A 23,263-nucleotide genomic window follows, 5' to 3' on the forward strand; every position below is an offset into this window, starting at 1 on the left:
TGGAAGTACCGCTGGTCCTCCTCGTGAAGAAAAACAGCCGTTGGAGCATTTTCCTCCTCACTGTGCTCTATCTCCTTGTGCTAGCAGTAAGCGGCCATATGTAATTTGACCCAATTCATTCATTCATTCACTTTTCCACGTTGTTTCCGTTATCTTACTTAGCTTTGGTGTTTTAGCATAGGGAAGCAGCATTTCCTGCTAAGCTCCGTGACTCCCTCCGACGTCCCTCGGTGTATGCCTCGGTGAGTGTCCGTAGCAGGCTGGGTGGTGACAGCATAATGATCGAGCGACCAGAGACTGCTGTTCCGAGCATCGCTGTAAGTCCATGTCTACCTCTTCCAACAGTCTATTTTTGAGTATTTGACTAAAAATATATTACTGTGTGTCCCCACTCACGTGTCTTTGTTTCTTTAACTATAATTTAGCTTTTTTGGGAATCTTGCCTTCCTATTTTTTTTAGCCCCACTATTGGTTAAACGATGTTAAAATATAACAGTCGTCATTTAGTCAGGGGAAGATGGACGCCTTCTTTATAAGTTTACCCTTTGGACAACATCATTGTGTTAAATTCTTGAGGAAATTACTGTAGACTGGTTCGAGGTCTTCATATAGGACATATAGGGACGTGGTCTGGTTTCAATTAAAGCTGGCTGCGGTGGAAAAAGCTTCTGCTCAGATAATGCTAGCAATGAAAGTACGCAATGGATGCCTCAGTTCTTAGATCTAGATGCTTCTAATCAAAATTAGTAGACCTTACACTCTTACCACGAGGAAGAGGAATTTAATAAAGTAATGTATTTTATCTAAAACAACATTTGCTATTAAGTTTGCAAAAAAAAGTAAGGAAAAACAAATACTGCAATGTGAAAGAGCAATAAAAGTATTTAAATTATACAAGGATCATGAATGTTTGTTAACAAGGACAGCAACCAATTAATCAGCCATTGATTCGAAACAATTACCTTGATCGGATCTGGTGCTGACAAGTTTGTGGGATACTGAAATCGGATACATTCTGCTTATTCATAAAATGTTTCAAAACTGAAAACATCCGGTTTTTGGTGAATTAGCACATGACCTAATAGCATAGTTTTGTGCCGGTTTTTAACTTTAGTAATTCAAGTTGTCAAGGTGGGGTATTGAGTAAGGTCGATGGATTTTTGTAGCACCACATTCACAACAAATGTTATTTCAAAGCACTTCCCAGAAAGCCAAGTTAATTAAATCCAATCATACATATTCTAAGTTAATTACATACAATCCTAGTGGATCATAGTCATGAATCAATGCACTTAAGTTCAATTTATAATTCAAATTTCTTAAAAGGTCTTCTATCTGAGTAAACCCAGCTGACTGCATCGAGTCACTGACTTGAGATTGTATTTATTTGGTCAAGTGGGGTCTTCATGCTTAAATTAAGTATTAATTTCTAACTTTTCCATCTTTTATTGGCTTCAAAGCTACTAAATTTATATATAAAAAACTAGCAGCAAATTAAACTATATTTGGTTATTGTTTTCAGGAGAATGAACTAAAGAATTGCCACGCAAGAGTTCAAAGAAACCCAAAATTGGTCAGGAAAAACTGGATTGTTCATCTCTGTTAACGGCATTTTAAAAACTTGAATTGCCTAAGCTGCCAAAGTTACACAAAACCAGTTAAAACCATAGCTTAAAAATCCAACAGAACATGGTAACAATCTTCAGTAAAGAAAAAAAATGATGTTGCTATAAAACAATCGACTGATTGCTTTATAGTAACACGGAGGTTAGAATAAATGTCAAATAATTTACTCGTGACAGGCTTTGTATTCAAGAAAAAATGTTGGTTTTTTAATGTAAGACTCCCCTTATATCTCAAAGATAATGTTTGAGTTAAATCCTGAAATTGAAAAGTTTATGATGGAATTTGAACCTTGAAGGATTGAATCCATCATGTTGTCCTACATCAGGTCAGTTGAGTACTTATTTGATTGAAAAAAACATTTTCAGTGGAATCAATCACTGCTTTGTCAGATCAGAACTTCAATAAGCTCAAGCTGGGGAGAAGAACATACATGCACATGGAGAGCATTCATCCTAAATATTAGGTTCTCTTCCCAGATTCAAGTCAAATCTACTGGGTAACCATTCGGCCTACTTTTTTGCTTTCATCTTGTAACTGGAAATATGTTTTGTATATGTTTTCAATCATTTTCATCGCCCAGCTATCTGAACGTTGTTGGTTTCTGTCTGTCTTTAGTGTATTTATGGTGTCAGTTCATTATAAAATTTTAAACACAAGTTCTGATTTAGAAGCCACTCATGCCTCCATGTATGTCATTTCCTCTTTAGGAGGGATTTTTTACACTGTCACTTACATTTAGCAATGAAGGATTACTCACCACACGGCCTGCTACACCATGTTGTCATTCTGCATCTGTCAGCAATAAAGCCAAAGGTGACTTTCTTTGGCATAACAAGGTAGTGGTCATGCACAAAAAAATAGAAATAGCTGGGAGATAAGTGCTAAAAATACCAAAACAGCACCAACACGGTTATTCTTTTCAAAGGCATTCACTTCTCCCTTTGCTCTGCTTAAATAAAGCAATACTTGATGAATTATTCATTTGGAATATGTAAAACTAAAAACTGGAAACAGCTGATGGAGGCGGTGAGAAGGCCCAGGGATCAGCTGCTGCTGAATGCCTGTGGAGGGTGAGGGGCTTGGCAAGATGATGTCAGTGAGCCAGGCAGCTACTATCACCACTGGGTGGACTGGGGGATGGGGCTGCATGAATGGTATGGGCTGACTAGCCTTTTTTTTTTTCTCTCTCATCCCCCATTACTTCCTTTTTTTTAAGTCCCGTGCCTGCTGCTCTAACTGTTTTCTCGCTTTCTTTCAGCTGTGTAGATCTGAAGTGCACGCCTGTGTGCTTGCTTATTTCCGCAGAAACGTTAACCTATAAATTCACACGAACATGTTCCAACTGATCCACACTACATCCATCTACCTCTGTTACATTCACAGTCAGGCGGTTGTTGGAGTTAAACGTTGACAATCTGAACCACCACTTTCTCCTGAAGTACTAAAATAAAAACTATGTGGGTACCTGTAATGTAGCAGCAGGGAAATGAACGGATCGTCAGAGGTGGTAGTTTATGTAACATACTCGGAGCATGTGAATGTGGGTGGATCAAACATGGAAATGTTGGAAAGTGCTTCAGGCTTGTTTGGAGTAGTTACTCCTGCTTTTCTGCTGCAAGCATCACAGTATTGATGAGGTGAATAGATTGTGCCTGTTTTTTGTTTTTTTATTGCAACTTCTGTGTTAATGTTGGCAAGGTACTTTCAGTCTTTATTGTTTCTTTCCCACACTTAAAGCTGAAAACCTTTTGTGTTACTGGTTCTTTGTGAGAATTGATTGTGTTTCAGCAGGTTAGATGTAAATAGGATATTAAATTCACAATAATTGTAATGGTGATTAAGAAAGCTGCACGTGAAAAACGTATGTGCCCTCTTCCTGAGTTTCATTTTTTGCATGTTTGTTACACTTAAGTGTTTCAGAATATCAAAGTCAGTTAAAAATTAGTCAAGAACAACACAAGTAAACACAAAATGCAGTTTTTAAATTAAGGTGTCCTGGCCCTGTGTGAAAATGTGATTGCCCCCTAAACCTAATAATTGGTTGGCCCACTCATCTTTGCAGAATTGTTCTAATTCAGCCACATCACAGGGTTTTCACAGCAGCATTTTTAAGGTCATCTCACAGAATCTGAGTACGATTAAGGTCAGGACTTTAACTAGGCCACTCCAAAGTCTTTGAAATAGCAAAACAGCCCCAGACTATCACTCTTCCACCCCCATGTTTTACTGTTTGTATGCAGTTTTTTTCTGAAATGCAGTGTTTCTTTTACACCAGATGCAACGGCACACTTTTATCAATATGTTTGGGAAAAACTAAGAATCCTCTAAGAACTAAGAATTTTGTTTACGTAAATATAAGATTTTTAGAAATGGCCTGTGGTTTACAGAATTTACAAAGTGTCTACAATAATTCAGTCCAAGTTTGACTAGTTGAAGGGAAACAACCAAGGTGTAAAAACACTGGACTCATGTAAAGTCAAAAAACATCAACTTAAGTTGGGTTAAGTTGTGTCTTGACTTGGCTACTAGGCCAGTAAAAATAACTTTGAGAGCTAGTGAGTTTACTTATGTTGCCAAGTTCAAGGAGGTATTGAAGTTGAAATGTTAAAATTAAACATGCAGAAACCCTTGTTTGATCACTTATTGTTTTAGATTTGGTACCAGGTTGTATAAAATGCAGTCGTATGGCTATCAAAACCATGCGGATTAGCACTTGAGTGTACATTTCGCTTAATCCTATACTTCTTTTTGTATTTACCTTCTGAGATTTGCTGGACAACTCCTTTCATCCTCACTTCTCTTTACATTTATTCTATTTCCTAGACAACATTTAGATAGTTTTTAAATTTCTCCAAAAAATTACCACTCTATTTCTGTGGAAAATAAAGCTTGTTAAACTTTCCACATTTCGGTTTGGGTCACCAGATACATTGCTACGATTGATGATTTATATTGTTATCTTTTCCAAATAAACCATTAGGTTTAAGATCAACACCTAATCTATGAGTAGCTCCGTCACTTCTGCACGTTTCCATCTGTGCCATGCATGACAGAGCTGGAGAGGCCAACAATCAATTGTGTTTGCCTCATGTAGCGTACAGGACGCTGTATGGTGATTGGAGGGTTTTTATAATGATAACAAGCTGACAGAGAGACAGAGGGAGGAGAAAGAGAACAGGGAGAGAGATGAAGAGATACCTTTGTGGCAACCAGCTTCCTTCCTCACACCCGGTCGTACATGATGGATACGACTGAACATGTAGGACGTTTACTATTTTTAATATCTCCATTTGGCTAAAATATGTCTGCAGTAAGAAAGTAGATGTTTAGCAGGCTAATATTTCTGTTTTAGTTGGGGTAACTAGAAAGTTGTTAGCATTATTTTCCAACTAAAGCCTGTTATTTCTCCTCTCAGCCCCCACCCATCCAAAGCAACCGTTTTTCCCCAACTTGTATTTATACCACTACACTTAAGTTGAAAGGGGTTCTGTCAATGTAGCAAAGGAAAAATGCTAATTGCAGGTTTTGAAAAGGAGCAAGCTTTTTGCCTTGCTTTATCGCTGCATTTTCTTTTTATATAAGTGTGAAGAGAAAAGAAAAGGACTGAAAAAGTTTTTCATGTTTACATGCATCCCTCTGGTGTTGCTAGGTTACTTTTCCCTGACCATGACTATATTTGAGCTAATCCAAGTTTGATAGTCTGTTGTCATTGCTTATCAAACACTGAAACAGAAATCTTGTCTTTCTTTCAGCAGCGGAACTTGGAGGGGTATGTGGGCTTTGCCAATCTCCCCAACCAGGTGTATCGGAAGTCCGTCAAGAGAGGGTTCGAGTTTACATTAATGGTTGTTGGTAAGTTGGAAACATCTACGTCTTAACCGCCAGTATTCCATAAAAATGTTTGTGTCTGTGTTGAAGGCAGAGCGCTGCTTGCACACCTGCACAGTTGACAGTTTCTTTAAGAGCTTTAGTCGTTGGCACAGCGTGACGGGGATGGAAACGTGTGGCATCCTGTGTACTCAGATGCTCAGGATGACAGCTGACAATTTAAAGAATAGTTTCTGCAGAGTTTCTGCTGATAGCCTTTTTGGCCTGGCTGTAATAGCCTCTAGACTGCTGCTGAGTTGGGAAGAATGTGTCAAAGATGGAGAGCTTTTCTTGTTTTCTGCGTTGGCCCATTTATTGTCACATTTTAGTGTTTTAGGCCATTTCATTTGGAATGCGTGCTGCAGGATTTAAGCTCCAGTGTAAGTGGCGTTGGGTGCAAAAACATAGCTAAGTACATCACAGCAGCAGGGAAGTGAACTCTGGCATGGAAGAACTGTGGGTTTGGCTGTACTTATAGACATGAAGCTGATACAGCTGTGGTGTTTTTAACTTATTGAACAGAACTCCATGTGAGTTTGAGCACAGAGTAATTAACACATTGATTTTTACACAATGAGTTCTACAGAGCAGTGTCTAATATCTGGTGTAAAATTGATTGGTATAGAACAGTTTTATTTTCAATTTCAATTTATTTGAAATTAAATCTTTTCAGACTAATGCAGCTCAAAAGATCAAAAAGTGAAAAAATGACTTCTGTTTTTCTTCAAGTAAAAGTTAACACTTGCTCTTTTTAATTAGAAACTTGTTTTTCTTTTTTGTGTGCATCTGTCACATAAGCATGCAAGACAACACAGACTGTTCCTTTAAAAAGCTTTAGTATTTTAAACTATTGTGTGTAGTACTGCCAGATAGCCATAAAAGAAGAACATCTGAAACCACATCCTTCTGCTGCAACAAATAAAATTAGATCATTAAGGGATTTAGACTGTGCACAAAGGCAAAACATTGTCCCCAATACTGTTTTTAGCAGATTAGTACCAAAGAGGTTTCAGTAAGGGATGTTTGCAAGAAGTAGAAGCAGAGCAAAAAAAAAAAAGTTACCTGGCCCTCCATCAGTAAATATGTTTTTAGTTACGCTTTTTCCTCAATATTGACATTCACAGTCTGTGTAATTTTAACACTTGCTACTAAGTGACTCTGCATACCAACCTGCTCTCACTCCAGAATTTATTAATTTGATACATGCACAGGAAAACCAATCAGGTCCACAATGACTACCTACTCTTGTTGGATTAGATTTGATCTAATATATCTGGAGCTTGTGGCGACCCTGTTCTTTTCAGTGAAAGTCAAGATATAAACACAATGAGGCATTCAGACAGGAAGTTCAGCTTCCTGTTTAGTGTCCATTAGCTTTGGACGAGCAGCACAGTGATGACTTGGGTGAGAATCAGAGACATTCACATATAACGTAAATTAATGTCTGAAGTCCCACGAAGTCTGTATCTGGAAGTTGCATACTTTTGGAAGAATAGCTATTCTTCCAAAAAAAGTTTAGACGTCTAAGAAAAACACATTGCTAAGTTTAATAAGTTTTTTGTCTTTTGTGGTTATTTACACATTACTAATTTTACTTTTAATGTGATCTTTGTTCCCTAAAGTTTCTCAAGATCCAAACAAGAGAGTGTTTATTTATTTATGTGATATATAAGGGTTTCAAAGCTATTGGGTAATCTATGAGCTTATAAGGAAAAAAACATAACTGGTTCAAATATCCACTTCGTCTTTTACTTGTATTTGAACTTGTTGCCAAAATACTAGCTGAACAACAGTTTTGATATATGAATATATATGAGATTTCTTATAGGTATAGAGTTAAGAGACGTATAAAAGTTGGCTTAAAGTGTTAGAAAAGCAGAAAGAAAACCAGACCAGCAATAAAATAATAAACAGTTTGTCTAAGAGTATCGTTACTGTGTAAAAAGGGAAACTAACCAGAATTTCTTGAACTTTTTTTGTCCAAAAAGTTAAAAAAAATTTTGTCATAATTGTAAATGTCCAATTTCCATGGGTTGTTTCCAGAAGAGTCCACAGTCCCCTGGGGATTGTTCCAGTAAGAGGTCTTGAAGAATGTCTGGCAATCATTCAGCTCCGCCTTACAATCCAAAACTGTTTGACAGCCTTCATCAACAGTCTCTATAGTGGTGGAGTATTTATGGTCAAGATGTTGCAGAGTCCCATCAATGGTCCAAAATAATCTCCCCAAGTGTAACATGCAGTTTTGGCTGGAATCTAACAGTTCTGTCACAGCATTGTAAAAGTTTCTCTACTGATTTTATCGAATTGTATGGAGATTGTAAGTCTTTCCCATCCCACGTCTAGTGATCTTAGTGTTTTTGACGTGTGTGTAGCATCTAGCAAATATTTAACTTCAAAGCTAAACCCTAACCCACTGCTCCAGCTTCTAGACGTCAAATGAAATTTGAGAATAATCCAAATTACCTCTGAAAGTACCGCTGCTGTTTGTAAATCCTATGAGGGACTAAGGTCAAAAGGTTAAAAACTCTAATTAAAACCAGTGGGAGCTTTAAGAATAATACATCCAAAATACTTTGTCTGCTGACTGCTTTGTCCACAAATACAGTCAGAGAAGCTTACAATGGAGAGATGAGAAAGGAAATTCCAGTGTTGGACAAGAGAGCTGATCATGTTTTGATTTGAGGAGCAGCAGGACGAGGCAGGCTGTGAAAGTTGGTGCTGCTCTTGGCTTCTTGGTGAAGTGTGAAAACTTGGCTGGCTTTAGAGGTCTGTTATTATTCAGTGGTAGATCTAAAACATACAGATGGTGGAATATGAGGGGACTCTTCTGATCCCTGAAGGTCACTCACTCAAACTCCTGCTGCACAGATAGAAAGCTTCTTATGGGCACTTCTGATCAGCTAAAAGGTTAAATTAGAGTGCAGTAAAGCCTGTGAGCAAATATCAAAACTCTTAAAATGTGCAGTAAATCTGTAATATTTATTGTAGATGGTAATCAGTAATCTGATAGTTGTCAGACCTGTTAAAACTAACTGAAACTTCTATGTACTAAAGGACTACGTTCTGCTTTCATTGGTGTTTTAATAAATATGCCTACATTCCTTGCATACAACCTATAGATTATAATAAATAATGTAAATACCGTCAAGTTGGCCATAATCTATATTTTAATAGACATTTCCGTACTGACCTGTGATGGCAGTCGAGGAGCTGCACATAGTGTGAAGTAAAAGAAAAAGGGATAAATTAACATGAACTTCACCTTTTATTTTCATCTTTAAGTGACACGGGATGGTATAAAAAATAATCATATACCACACCCTGCTTTGCCTGGTGATATTCGCTTATTGAAAGGGATTTAAACAACTCCATTAGCATGCATTAGTCAGCTGATGCTTGGTTCGGTAGCATCTCTTTAGCCACAGCTCATGTTTCCCACAACAGTTATGTAACAACCAGGTTTTGCACAGGTCTAACATCTTCAACGGAAAAGTATTGACAAGAAATGTACATTTACGTCTATTGTCTCTTGCCAGAAATCTTTCTTTTTTCTGTCACTCGATCCCTCCCTAGCAAGGAATGCCATCAGAAACTTCCTGTCTGGTGGATTTTTCTTTTTCTTTATATTTTTTCCTCCCCTCTGCCCTGCTCCCCTTTCCCTTCACTCTTTGGGGGAAAAAGCTACTTCCTGCCCCCCCCTTTGTCCAGCTGGTGGTTTGAATAGAAACTCTTGGAAAGATTAGTGAGATTCAGCGCCAGCATGGAGATCTGAACAGAGCTGGTAGTCAGATGAGAGCTTGGAGGAGAGGGGAAGTGATGCCGGCTTCACGCTGCTCCTGATGTGTAATGAGACCAGTACTTAATAGCTCTGTCATGCTTCTGCTTTGCTAAAGCAACCCAGAATGAGAGCACAGAAGATGCTGTGTGGGAGACTCACCACTGCAAGAAGAGGTGTGATGCAGATTGATATATTGCATAACAGATTCTAAAAAATTGTTTTTGGAAAATATTTTTTATTTATTTATTGTTAAGCTGGCCTAAAGATATAACACAATTGTTATTATGATTAATATATTTTGAGTAAAAAACAGGTTGGAATGATTGGATCAATTACATTACTGTTCAAGTAAAAATAAAAGATCAAATTTCAGCTTCCCAAAATGCACTGCCACATCCCTCAATAGTATATAGGATCAAAGTGACAAACTTTGCTACCATTAAAGAGGTGATTGAGCCTTGAATGCATTTCACAGGTCAGCAACAGTTTCCCTTTTGGGTCAAGAACCGTTTATCTGTCAGACTGATCCTTGTTTGGTTTGAAAACTGTTTTAAATGAAAACCTCTTGTCTGTGCTGCCTGTCTGCTTGTTGTTGTCCTATAATCTTGCGAGCTTTGTGTGTGCACGCTATGCACATCCAGATAAGACAGTCTGTCAGGCTTAGGATTGACCGTCTTGTCTACTGACCTTGCAGAAAGAAGTGAATGAAGATAGGCTTTGGTGCTGTTAATCTGCTGGCTTAAACAGATGCGCTGAAAACACACACATACACATACTACCACTACGTTTCTACAACTGTTCATTATGTGGCTACTTAGTCATCCTTATACCCATCTCCAAGGATTAGTTGTGTATGTACAGTATGTATTTCTTTAATATTTTGTAAATATTACATTAATCAATCATATGGCAACCTTGCATTGCATAACATTTTGAAAACACAAATCAGAATTTCAGATAATTTTCTCACAGATACTGTAAGGAGGGAAATATTGTGGCCCAGCTGATCTGATCAAAATATCTGGTGTCTAAGGGAGGTACCGTCATTTCTGAAATGAAATTAAAACAATGAAAACAAATATTAAGAAGTTAATGCAATCAATTTTTTAGTGTCACATGCTGGGAACTAGGCTATATTAGGAGGCAAATCTGTGTCACAGTATTGTGTATATTTCTTGGAACGATGGTTCTCATTATGCTGTTTACAACTGTTCTGAAGAGCATTGAACTAAAATCATCCATATGGTAAGTTCAGTACACTCACAGTTCCACCAGGTGTTTGCTGTCGCTAGTTTGGGGGACATTAAAGTATTTGTTAAATATACATGAATGATAAAAACAACACACCAGTTATATATATATATAGATATTTTTTTTTTTTTTGAGGGAATAACATAACATGATATAAAGTTCAAAAAAAGTTTATTTTACATAATAACACCCCTTTGAGATTTGAAAGAGAAGAGTGAGGGGGAAAATGTGGATTATTCACAACTGATAGCATCAGAACAATATTTGCTAATAATTTCACCATCACATGATTTTCTAATCATGCAATCCTAGTCACATATTTTGGATCACATGGATTTCTCTCTTTTGTTGTCACAATTAGCTAAATGACAGCTTTAACATTTCCTATGTAGTATGTGATACAACAAAATGTACTTCAATCAGTTTTCAGAAAAAAGAAATTATCCGATTTTTGTAGATTTAAAAAAACCAACTAGTGAATTTTATGGCTACATGTTTGAGAACCGAGGCTGTTTGAAAGGCGGAGATATCTTTTTAGGTTATTGTTGGCATGTTGTAAGCAGTGTTATTATGCTGCTACTTCCTAAAACTATTTCCTATTTTTAACAGAAGTAATTCTGAATAAAAAAACATCTCTGTCAGAACTCTGACATTTGGTGATCTGTGATTAGCTGTATTTCCTGGCCTAAACTGTCAGCTTAGCCCGACTGAAGCATACGAACTGAAACATACAGTCTGGTCTATACCGACTTCTGCAGTCACAGTCACAGTAAGAATTAATTTTGTCTCGAGTTCGTAAGTACTGGGATGTAAAAGATAAATGATGCACCATGCTTACTTCACAGAAGTTTTTTTTCTTCTTTTTATAGTTATGACAGAAGTTTATGTACAGTAAGAAATACAGGATTCCCTTTGTTCTGGGGGTTTGTGACCAGATTGACTCTTAAAGATGCCAATGCTTCATAGACTCAGTAGGAAACGCTTCCAATGCCCGTTTTCAGACTTACCATAGGTATTTTCCCATGACTTTGCATGCAGGCTAGCTGCTTTGCTAGCTAGGCATAAACTGGGTAAGGCCTTGACATCCATGAAGATGATCTGTTTCGGTCTTACAAATATGCAGCACTGATGGTCATGGTATTTTTTTTTTTTTTTTTTAGATAATCTTTACCTTTTTAGATAATCTTAATTTCACTCCGATATATTTAAGTTGTCACTACCGCCTCCTGGGAGGGAATAATGTGCTGCTCTGAGAAAAATAAATTGAGTCAAGAGAAATTGAGAGATTTCTCCTCAGAACGTAGATTTTGTGGAGAACTATGTGAAGATATTGGTATCATGTCTTTAACATGTCGAAACATGAAAGTTGTAATATCGCCTTAAAGGTTGTTGGAAAGAAGTACATCCTCAATCAAAATGACAGTTATTGCATTATTATAACCCTAGTAATCAGTATGTTAAAGCTTTTGCAACGGCAGCAATTATTGTTGTACTGTGATATCCTGAAAGGTAAGGTAATTTTATATATATATCACATTTTCAGCAATAGGTCAATTCAAAGTGCTTTACATGAATTAGAAGGAAATACAACAAAACAGCAAACCGATGGAAAGAGCAAAAGAAGAAAAAAGAAAACGAAAAAAGTATAACCCCATTTTTGAGAATAAGTAGTCCGTGATTTATAAACTAGTAGAAACTGGGCTATTTTACTGAAGGTTATCATAACGTGAGAATCTTGTGGGCCCCTGCTTGTCACCTGAGATGGCTAAATGGAAAGAAGTAACTATTGGTGAAATCTGTACTTTTCCTGCTGTGACAAGTCAAAGTGTCAGGTGTCGAGTCGGCGAATGATAAACGGTTGTGCAAACAAAAAGAACTGAAATCTGAACACGTAACTATCGTGTTTCTTACCTAAAGTCTAAGAAACTTAAGCCAAGGTTTGTTGTTACAATTTAACATGGTGTAGGTCCACTGTGCAAAGACTTCAGGGCTAGAAGTAAAAAATTATGTAAAATAACAGTTTTTGTGAAATCAGAGTAAACTACTTTTAAACAAGTTCAATATTAAGCTGGATTTATGCAAATCCAGACTAGGGTTGTCTGTCCTATTAGACCAGTGAGAATCTCTCAAACAAAAAAGGTGGATTTGCTAACTAGGACCAAATAAATGAGTTATACATGGCAGAGTGCTTTGTTACATTGCACAAGTGTTAGTTTGGTTGTACTCACAGCCCCCTACATAATGTGTTGTGGGCTTGTTTGTGGTTACAAAAAGATCCTCAACTTACCATTCAGGTTTCTCAGTAATACTCCTGTGGTATCATCTACATTTTATTGTGGTTGTTTTTTTTGCAAGTTTTCCTAGCTCTAGTGTACTTCCTCCATTTAAGTGACAGAATGAAGTCAATTTCAGTATTTTTCAGCGTAGTATTCTTCCTAGATCGGTTTAGTTTGCTGTCAACCGTTTGTAGAGCACTACATCATCCTGTTTACAAACCTTCTTCACCAAGTGTCCCCTTTGCCTCTGGGTTCAACACACTTCCCAGACTAATATGCCAGAGTGCATCACTGTGTATGTGTGTTTGGTAAAATGAGGTTGTGCATTTCTGCATGTCCGTGCATGCTCTGTTAAATTACTCCAGGCAAATCTCTTTTTGTTTTCTTCGTTCTTCTTCACTGCTCTGCTCCCGTTCTCTCTCTGCCTCTATTTTGAGACGCACATGTATGCTCTGACCCAGCATGTGCCGATTCTGTCAGATTTAGTCCCAGGCTCAGTGGATTGCACCATATCGCCCTCTAATTTTAAAAGGAATAATAAAGTCAGAGAAAAGTGGTCTGTGTCCCTGCCAGCCTTTTTGATCACCAAGATGCAGAAAGAAAGGGTCCAAAGACCGTTTCGTATAGGTTCTGGCTCGTTTATAGGATCTGTCAGACACTGAGATCTTTATCTTTTCCCTAAACAATAACCTTTGCCCTCTGTTTCAGCTACTCCCCTTTAACCGCTACCATGGACAGTTATCTTCTCCAGCAGTCTGCTGTTTATCAAATACAAATTTCCTCCTGTTGACTGTGACTGATGTTTTTTTTTCTTTATGCATCTATATTCCCTAGTTGCCCCATTTCACAGTTTGTGGTTTTGACTTCACACATGCCCGTTAAAGGTGTGTGTGTTTGTGTCAGGATGTGAGGGGGCCAGCTGCTGTCTCTGGCCTGACCGATAGCGGCAAGGACAAAATGAGGAGAAAAATGAGGAATGTCAGGAATCTCAAGGGAATCCCGCTGTGACCGTTTCTTGGATTGTTTTTCTGTTGTGCTCAGTCTGTCTGGCTCAAATGTTTATCAGGGATTATATGCCTGGTTTTCTTCACATACATAGGGTAGGCCTACGTCATCCATGCTACTTGGTACTTGTGTCTTACACTTTTAAGTTCCTGATTATATCCATTATTTATTTCTCATATTTAAAATCTAAGGACTCATTAGCTTAAAAATAAAAGCCAAAGTCTTATAAGAGAAATGTTGAGTAAGCCTATAGATATGACAGTAATCTCACGGGAGCTTAAACGTCAGATAAAATACCTCCACATGGCTAGGTAGCGTAGAAACACTGACTCATTTAACAATGTTTCAAAACGAGAATAAAGATATCTTAAGACCAAGTTAATCCTGTGAGGCCTCCACGCCATAAGCAATGAATAACGACATCTACAGTCAACAAGTATCGACAGGATTTTAGAAAAACATGTAGCATGTGCTTACCTTGTTAAATATCGTCAGGACGATTATTGAATAAACAAATAAATGCAGTCATTACAGTTCTTATGGTTTCATAACTGCAATAACCTTCCAGTCTTACAGTTTTTATATTAATTTCAGTGAGATACCCCGGAAACTGGCTGGAGATTTCTCCAGTTGTTTGAAGTGTAGAGTAGTGCAACACGCCAGCCCTTCCCTCCAACATGTTGCTGTGCACTACTCTCTTTCACAATTCAGACTTAAAATGGATATTTTCAGCAATAAAAAAGCCAAAGTGGACTTCAGGGAGTGTAGATGGGAGAAAATGCTGAAGTTACTCAGAGAGAAGGAATATGAACAGCATGAGTGAACTGGAAGGGTCAGCCATCTATCACCGGCGTTCAGGTCATTAGTCTGTTTACAGCTGGCAGTGCACTTCCACTTGTCATGTGGAACCAATATCTAATTAAAGCTGAACAAGAGGGGGCTAATTGGGACACTACTCGCCCCGAGGGAGTTTAGACTCCCGCACTGCTTCCATCACCCTGCGAGTCTCTCGACCAACGATATGAACTGATGAGCTACTTTCAGCAACAGCCACCGATTCTTTAGCTTCCGCTGTCAGCTTCTTGAAGAAACTCCTTTAATTATTATGTCATCATTGTGCACTTTTTAGAGTTAAAGGTTTAGTCGGAGACTAATTTGATTTCTCTGCAATTTGAAATTCAAATTAACTTTCTGAGTTAAGATTTCAGTCAGCAGCTGCTATACTGATCACTGGATCAATGCCAAAAGTATTATTTTTCCTTCTGTTTTTCCATACGTTTTACTGCTTCAAAGTGGGAAAGTGTCATAAAACCTTGATGGGTGGCACTTTGTTGACAGCAGTTGTTGATGTGAGGCGTTACAAATTAAATTAACAAACATACTTTGCTTGTCATGAGTCTACCAGTACTGATGTGTGTCGCCCTTAAAACATAAATCTACCTGACAAACTGTAAACACAACTTTATGGTTTTGCAGCTTTCTTTTTCTTTTGATGAAAAGGTAGACTTTTCTTCAAAAGACTCCCTTTTAAATGAATAATTGCCTGGTGAACAGATTGGATCTTTGCAGCCCCTCCAGAGTTCCAGTTGACTTCTTGGCTGGTTTTCTAATTAATGGTCTCCTTGTTTCTACTGATATGTTTATAGTTGTTATACTCTTTCTGTTTTTTGGATGATGGATTAAACATCGGTGGGATGTTTAAAGCTTGGGATATTGTCTTATATCTTAACCGAGCTCTTCACTTCTCACAACTTCCTGCTGTGTTCGTTGGTCTTCTGGATGAAACTCGTTCATTGATGAAACCTCACAGAACATCTGGAGTTACACGAAGCTAAGTTACATGCAAACCAACTGTTTTCCAATTTATTGACTCCTGAAGGAAATGAGTTGCTCTGGATTTTAACTAGAGGTATAATAGCAATGTGGGCTGATTACAAATATACACCTAACTCATCAGATTATTCTTTTTAAAAATTATTTCCCATGCACTACTTTGGTTTGTCCATCGCAAATCTCTCAGATAGTGACAGTGTCAGAACAGACTGAGACGCTTCATTTGCTGCTGTTTATTTTAGTCGAGATAGCATCAGAAGTGGCACCATCCCGCCAAAATGTGCATGCAACACATGAATGCTAGACCTCGAACTCCAAATAGTCTGTAATTGATGAGTTGTTGATCTCCTCTTGGGAGAGACTGTGGGAGAAGCAGCATGTTCATCACTCAGACGGTGACAGAATATCATCCATAGCTGTGCAAACGCACTCAGCGCACCAGCTTAGAGTTGAAGACGGCGGGGAAAAAACACAAATCCACCAAGTTTTCATAGTCTGATTAAACATCCAGATGTCCCACAGTCAATATAAAGGAAGCCCTGTTCAATTCAAGGGCGTGTCTAAGAGGAAAAGAAATGCATTCAAAAACGAAGTATGCCCATAAGGAAATGGTGAAAGGCAAATATTTGTACAGAACTGGCTGACTTTGTATATTTCACTACTTACTGCAGATCTCAACAGCCAAAGCTCCCAGTATAGCTCATCACACAGACTTTGAAGTTTAAGAAAAGTGCTGATCAATCTGGAGTTATTCAAGCAACATCTGATTATCATTTAGAAACAGGAAAACGTCTAGCTTAGTTTCTTCATGCAGCTTGCCAGCACTGTACCGATTTTATATATATATATATATATATATATACTGTATATATACATATACATACAAGTGCTGAAAGCAACTTTGCGCATTTGTTTGAATCCAAGTATATCTGCAGAAAGTATGCTCTCCTTTGGCATCCTGTCTTAAAGCTGGAGGTCAATGCAAGGTTTCCCAGCCAGATGGGGATTCATAATGCAGTTTGTTCCAAGTGGATATTTTTTAATTTAAAAAAAAAGCACTTTTCCTTCTTAGTTGTGCAAAGTTTCCAAGAGTAGTAAAGGACACAATGGGAAAGAGCCACTGTCGGTATAGAGTGCGTAAAATAAGATGTATTTACGAATTAAAAAAGCTTTTTTGAGAAAAACGATTACATGATGCTATACTTTTGATTCCAGTTTATCAGAAATTTACTGAATTGTATTTTTTTTTTATGAATTGGACAAGAAAATGGAGTCTTAGCTTTGTGGTACATTCCTAAGAAAAAATATACAACATAAAATCTGAACTGGAAGGAGACACTAGGGCAGATTCAGAATTTGCCGGCGTGGGAATGCCTTGAATCTTCAGTAATGAGCTGGAGAGTAACTGAGTTGTCCGGGTTTCCCTTCCCAACCTGTTGCTTCGTGATCCGATCTGATAGGTGGAAGACGATAAACTAGATGAATCTAAAGCCAAACACAAAGTTGGAAACGAGTACAAAACTGACTAGTACAGTACATATTTCACGGTTTTGTATTCTTATTCTCTGGCGATCCTTGTGGTAAAGCTTTGGAAATGTTTTTGCTTTTCTTTCACAAATGGAAAACATGTTACTAATCTCAAACTGTGTTTTTAATAAAAATCACTTAGTTGTAGAATTATCAAGTTTAAGCCACATGTGGCTCTTGAGGCTCCTCACAAAAGCTCATTATGACTTTTAAGCAAAAATAAAGATTCTGGATAAAAAGGCAATAAGAAAAGCTTGTGAACAATTTGGTTGTTGAACAACTGCATAGAAATTCTACAGCAGAGTGAAGCTAATGATGCATATGGATGGCTTTGAGAGGCATGTCGAGCAAAATCCTTTCAAAAATTTGGGGGTACTTCAAAGAGTTTTGACTTTGACAAAAGATAATTATGTTTTGATATCATCAGATTGTGTTTCACCCCTTCTGCAGAGACTGCCCTGTCAAACAGATTTCCCTCCTCTTTAGTTTTACTCTTCATCTTTATGAGACATGAGCCAGATGCTCGGCCATCAAAGACCGCTGTGTGTGTGTGTGTGAGAAAGCATATGTGATATGTACACTTGGATTAAATGCCCTTTGTCAAATAAATGTTTTTGCGATTCTGCATCTTCTCTGTATTTGTCATCAGTGGGAGTGGAAAGTTTATACAGTGAGAAGAACAGAAATATTTTGATTTATTTATAAAGGAGGCATTCAGAGAGATGGACAGAGAGAGTGGATAAATGGTAATGTTGAAGAAGGGAATCTCCTCGAGGCGAGGTAGAGAGGAAATGTTTTATTTCCTCTATCTGGGAGCTTTTTGTACTGGCAGATGAGGCCATGACCTTTTTTCCTCACACACAATGCATCCAGTTTTATTTTCTCTGTTGCAACCCATTTCCCAAAGACCACTAAATGTGTATGCAGTGCATGCACATTGTATCTAGTCACAGAATTGAACAGTCAGCTGTAGTTCCATTATTATAACAGAATCCTTGTTGATTCTTTACTTTTTGTCCTCAGGTGAATCTGGTCTCGGTAAATCCACTCTTATCAACTCTCTGTTCCTGACTGACCTGTACTCCAAGGATTACCCTGGACCATCGCAGCGCATAAAGAAGACTGTGCAGGTGAGCTCAGTTTGCTGTAGGACTAGCTTGATTCGGAATCGCAGCTCATTTCAGCGTTTTGTCGTAGAGTTGGTTTTGCAGATGTCAGCAGTAGCTCATTAATCTTTTTTTGTTATGGTTAATTGCTTTTTTTACTTGGGTTTGTTCGTTGATAGACGATGAGTTCTCTGAATGAATTCCTGATGCAGAAACAAACACAGATGTGAGGATTGTGAATGTGGAAAGCAGATTTTTCTTCAACATTTAGTTTTTCAAAGTTGGTCTTTTTTATTCTTGTCTGGCCATTACCTTACTGTGCAGTTCTGCTCAAAAAAAATAATTGCTTCCAGCACGGTCTGGGCTTTCTCCCCTAGACTTGGATTCTCTCCTGTAGACTTTATATCGGGTCAATCAGGAGACCGAAGAAGTTGTGAATCATGACGTTGATTTTCCGTGCTACAATTTTAATCTGCCTATAGTTTTAGCAATGGCAGTGGAGGAAGTGAACAAAGTCATGCAGTCCATGTTGGCCACACTTCCAAATATTTAAATAACATTAACAGCCACCTTTGGGTCAGTACTTCTCTCTGCGAGGTGGAGGATGGTTCTTTACAGCACAGGCAATTTCAAGTAAGCTACTTGGCATTGAACTGGTGCATTAGTTAATCACGGGCAAATGTTAGCAATTGGGTAAAATTTAAAACCTCAAGACAGTTCACGCCTCCAGGAATCACTTCTCAGTAGCTGAGAGTCCAGACTCTATATGAAGAAAATTGTACAAGGGGCTGGTTTTTAGCAAGCCGGTTTGAAACAGTTTTTAGTTTTGTTCAAAAATCAAATTTCTTTACATACAAACCTTTCTTTAGCTTAGATATTTTAAACTGTTACTCTTATAACAAGTTATTATTTCTGCAAAATGCAAATCTTTAACAGTATCTTTTTTTCTTTGTCAGTGATCGTTTTTAATGTATTTCCAGTGTTTTGTTTTTTTTCTCTTTTTGTTTTTAAGATCTGCAAAGCACGTTGTTACACATGACCATTTAAAAAGTGCCCTATAAAGTTTATTTAATTGAAGTGACTGACGCAGCAGTCTAGCCTATTTTCTGATTAATTTGGTTAAAGATTACTCTTTACCCCATGGTGAATGGAAATATTTGCTTCATTCCTTCATTTTTGAACCCTAATAAAACAGGCGTTTTGGATATGCCAGCATACATTTAGCCTCAAACTCTGTCTCCTGCCAAAACTAACAGATAAAGCTGTGAAGCTCAGATCAGTTAATCCAGCCAAGCTTTTTAACATTATTTTGGTCTAAATATTTATGAGGCATGGATTAAAACCGCATTTCTTGTGGTCTCTTAAAAGCTTTAAAAGTATCCTAAAAATGGACTTTGTAAACCCAAATAAAAACCTTGACCCAGCTTGTGGTTGAGGTTGCAGTATTTTGATGGACACACTCAAGTCGCTGGTTGTTGAGTGTGAGGATCAAAAATAAACCAACCAAAGTTGAAGGAATGCACCACTACGTCCAAGTCAGACATTACAGCTGCCAAGTTTTCCAGATGTTTATCAGCGCAACATTATGAAGGGCATTATTTATGACTTAATTTGAAAGCCCTACCACGAATACGGACTACTTTGATTCACATTTACACCACAGAAAATGTGCAATGTTTCATTTAGTTATTCTTTAATTTGTCTTTACATACAAGAAAATTCAACTCTCCTCCCTAAAAGTGACCACAGATATAGCAATGACGAGTTAGATATCTGCAAAAATGTCTGCACCATACATTCCTGAGTTGTGACAGAGTCTTTGCAGACGTTTTGTGTGGTTTTTGCCTGCAGCAACTGGATAACGTAATGTCGAGTCAGGGAGTATGAAAAGGTCAAAGACAACAGACATTTCTGACAGCTTTGTTTCCAGTAATTCTGTCTTTAAAAGACAGGAGAAACTTAATGTGGTGAGGGTTAAAAGATCAGCTCTGGAAGGAGACTCCTATAGTTACTAAACTAAAGGTCCTAGTTGATTTTCTGACTCACTAGCTCAAAATGGTAAAAACATATTTTTGATTTGATTAGTTGAGACACAATTGACTTTAAGAACTATATTTTTTTAAGTGAAACCATGCAGATCACCAGCTCAACCAAGCTTACATAGTCATCCTATTTCAGATCTTTTTTTATATAAGCCAGTCAGTCTTGCGATCTGTCAAAAATCAGTCTCATAACAGCAAAATCAATGATTTAATAAATCTAAAAGACAAAAGTACTAATATTGAGGATTACTGTGGTCTGAATTCAGGCTGTTTTTTACTCAAAAGTGGTGGGACCTTTGTGTGTGGTTCCAGAGCCCATCTACAAGCTTGGATGACAGATGAATCTCTGCTCAACCAGCTGTTTCAAAAGGCATAATCAGAGTTTTTGTGCACTACATTTTACTTTTATCCTTTTCATTGTTTCCAAAGAGTTGAAGCACAAGCACAAAATGACACAGAGAATCTGCAGAATAAGAAAAACAGTTGGGGTAAAGGAGGATGAAGGAACTAAGAGGAAAACTGACTCATTTGTGTCCTTTTATGGTTATGACAAACTAATGAGGAGGGGGCAGGCTGCTGTTGGAAGAAAGAAGAAAGAGAAGCAATTTGTTAAAAGGAACAAGTTAAGGGATTTTGGGGGAAACCACCAGGAAGTGGAAGACGACAATAGAAGCAAAAGGAAAGTGAAGGAATTTGAAGAAAGGTGAGAAAGAAACAATGATGGGTGAGGAAGACATCAAACATGGTATAGTTGGTGTCTGTCAGAAGGTATTGGGAATGATACGTTTATAAGATGTGACAGGATTTAAAAAGAAAACGTGGCATCTGGTCGGAGATCAATTATGTCTCTCTGAGGTTTGTGTGAGGATTTAAGGGCAGAAATGTTCCCACGAACCATCACACCATTCTGTCAATCCTTCATCAGCCCTGGCCTTAAGGCTGGAAAACCACTCTGTGTGGTTAATAAATCCTGTGGCCCAATCACAAACCCCAGCCCACACACTCGTAAATCGCATTTGTAAAAGAACTACAACTCTAATTTACACTTTTGTACACCAGCACTGCGTCGTCTTTACACCTAAACACAAACAAGTTTCACCCACACAAACACACACAGGCCCCACAGCTTTTCCTTCTCTGAAAGGATGCTATTCAGTTTGCTGCTCAGCTGATTAGAAGTGCCTCTATGTGGGTTGGTGAGTGAGAAAACTCAGCTTCACTGTGTGATTGTTCAGAAAGAATCAGTTTGTGGTATCTAGAGCACCGTTTAATCCAAATTACAAGCCTGGTTGTAATTCTTCACATTTTCTGAGGTCCCTTCAGCTGCTTGGCTCTTTCTACTTATCAAATGGTTTAAATAAAAATGATCCTACAAGGAGTGTAACTGAAAATAACCAGGACGTTTACTTTTAAAATTTCATGCTGCATCTTAGTTTAGAACCAATCAGAATAGCAAATAAAAACTCAAAGTGGGAGGAAGCACAGCAGCTATAGAACATTATAAACACAACCGGCTAGATAAGGATATTAAAATATACACAATATTTGCAGAGACTTCATTTGTCTATTGAGATGCTGCCAGTAAGAATTTAAGAAAATTATTTATTAACTTCATTAATTTATGTCACATTCTGTGTGTGTGGCTGTTAAATGTAATCATAAACCATGGCATGTAAATCTGCCACCAGATCTGTTGGATATTTGAGTGTGTGCTGGGATCAGCCAGTGTTCCCACAGATTCATCAGTCATTGGTCCTACAATCATTACCACACCCGATATCTACGCCTGTTGTACATAAATGAGACCCAGTGTGCTTTCCCAATTTCTTATTGTTTGACTAAGTGGAGATGGCTGCCTTTAATTTCATTCATTTTTAAGTTTTGCACTGCAGTGAATCATAACTTCTCATTTTACTGAAACAGAGAAAGTTGTGTTTAGTTTTCAAGCAACTGCCATATCTAAAATATGACCTGCTGTACAAAGTGATGGTAGATGACATTTGCCTTTGCATCTCTTCAGCATAGCAGCTTTATCACAATCAAGTCAGTGCATGAGAACAATGCTGCATTCATTGTCTTTGACTGAAGAACCATAACCTCCCTCTCCCCATGCATGCTGTGACTGTGGCGTGGGTTTATGTTCTCCCCTCCAAGTAGGAGTTGGTGTCTGCAGGCGTGTTGGAAAAGGCCTCTGTGGTCTGAGGCTGACCGGCTCAGAGTATTTATATTACAGAAAAATCTACCATGTTTTGTCGCTCACGGATCAGATTTCTTTTTAAATGATGCTTTAGGGCCTGAAGGGAAATTTTTGAGGCTTTCTCCCAATCTGTTTTCTCTTACGGAAACGGTTGAAATAGCCGATTTGGTTTCGGGACGGCTGACATTTCACGCACAAACACGTTCATTTGAACACACATGACATGTGATCAGTCAAACTCAGATATGTCAAATGACTGCGGTGCATGATATATATGCTCAGTTATAAAGTCCGACAGATTATCTCAGGGTTTGTGGAAACCCAAGAATGTTTGTGTTGGAGTTAAAAGGCCGTAGTTCAAGTTTAAAGGGTGATCTGAAAATAACCAGATGGGCCTGTGAAAGTATGCAAGGCAGCAAAAAGCAACAAAGAATCTGTGTGACTGAGGAGCAGCTTTCTGTTTCAACCTTAGGCCACTTGCAAGAATCAATCCATTTTCTAATACCAGTTTACTTAATTGGTTTTTTACTTTTTCTGACTTGAGTGTATTATGACACAATAAAGCTAATAATGAAGTTAATCGTGCCAGTTTTTACAATTTCACTTAAACTAAATAAGGTCACTATTGCATACTAGTCATAATGTAACTGTGCACTTTTATTAAAATCTAATAGGAAAAAATGCCTTTGGAGATCAATCATTGCCCACCTGTTTCTCTGCCTATCCCAAAAAAATAACACACCCTATTACTTAAC

General features: G+C 37.9%; 1 protein-coding gene across 5 annotated transcripts in view; it reads left to right on the plus strand.

Moving 5' to 3' along the window:
* LOC102220404 (septin-7-like) overlaps positions 1-23,263 on the plus strand; it is a 38,261-nt gene continuing 14,998 nt past the window's right edge. The window contains exons 1-4 of one of the 5 annotated variants that reach the window (XM_023348852.1): positions 1-86; positions 177-317; positions 5,379-5,478; positions 18,187-18,293. In XM_023348852.1, coding sequence (XP_023204620.1) covers positions 279-317; positions 5,379-5,478; positions 18,187-18,293 — 246 coding nt within the window. In that variant the 5' untranslated portion in view covers positions 1-86; positions 177-278. Of the gene's footprint in view, positions 318-5,378; positions 5,479-18,186; positions 18,294-23,263 lie in introns of all 5 variants that reach the window. The other 4 variants (XM_023348857.1, XM_023348863.1, XM_005796258.2 and 1 more) reach the window with 4 other exon arrangements.

The sequence above is a fragment of the Xiphophorus maculatus genome, chromosome 2 (assembly GCF_002775205.1).
Source record: "Xiphophorus maculatus strain JP 163 A chromosome 2, X_maculatus-5.0-male, whole genome shotgun sequence".
In the NCBI taxonomy this organism is placed as follows: Eukaryota; Metazoa; Chordata; class Actinopteri; order Cyprinodontiformes; family Poeciliidae; genus Xiphophorus; species Xiphophorus maculatus.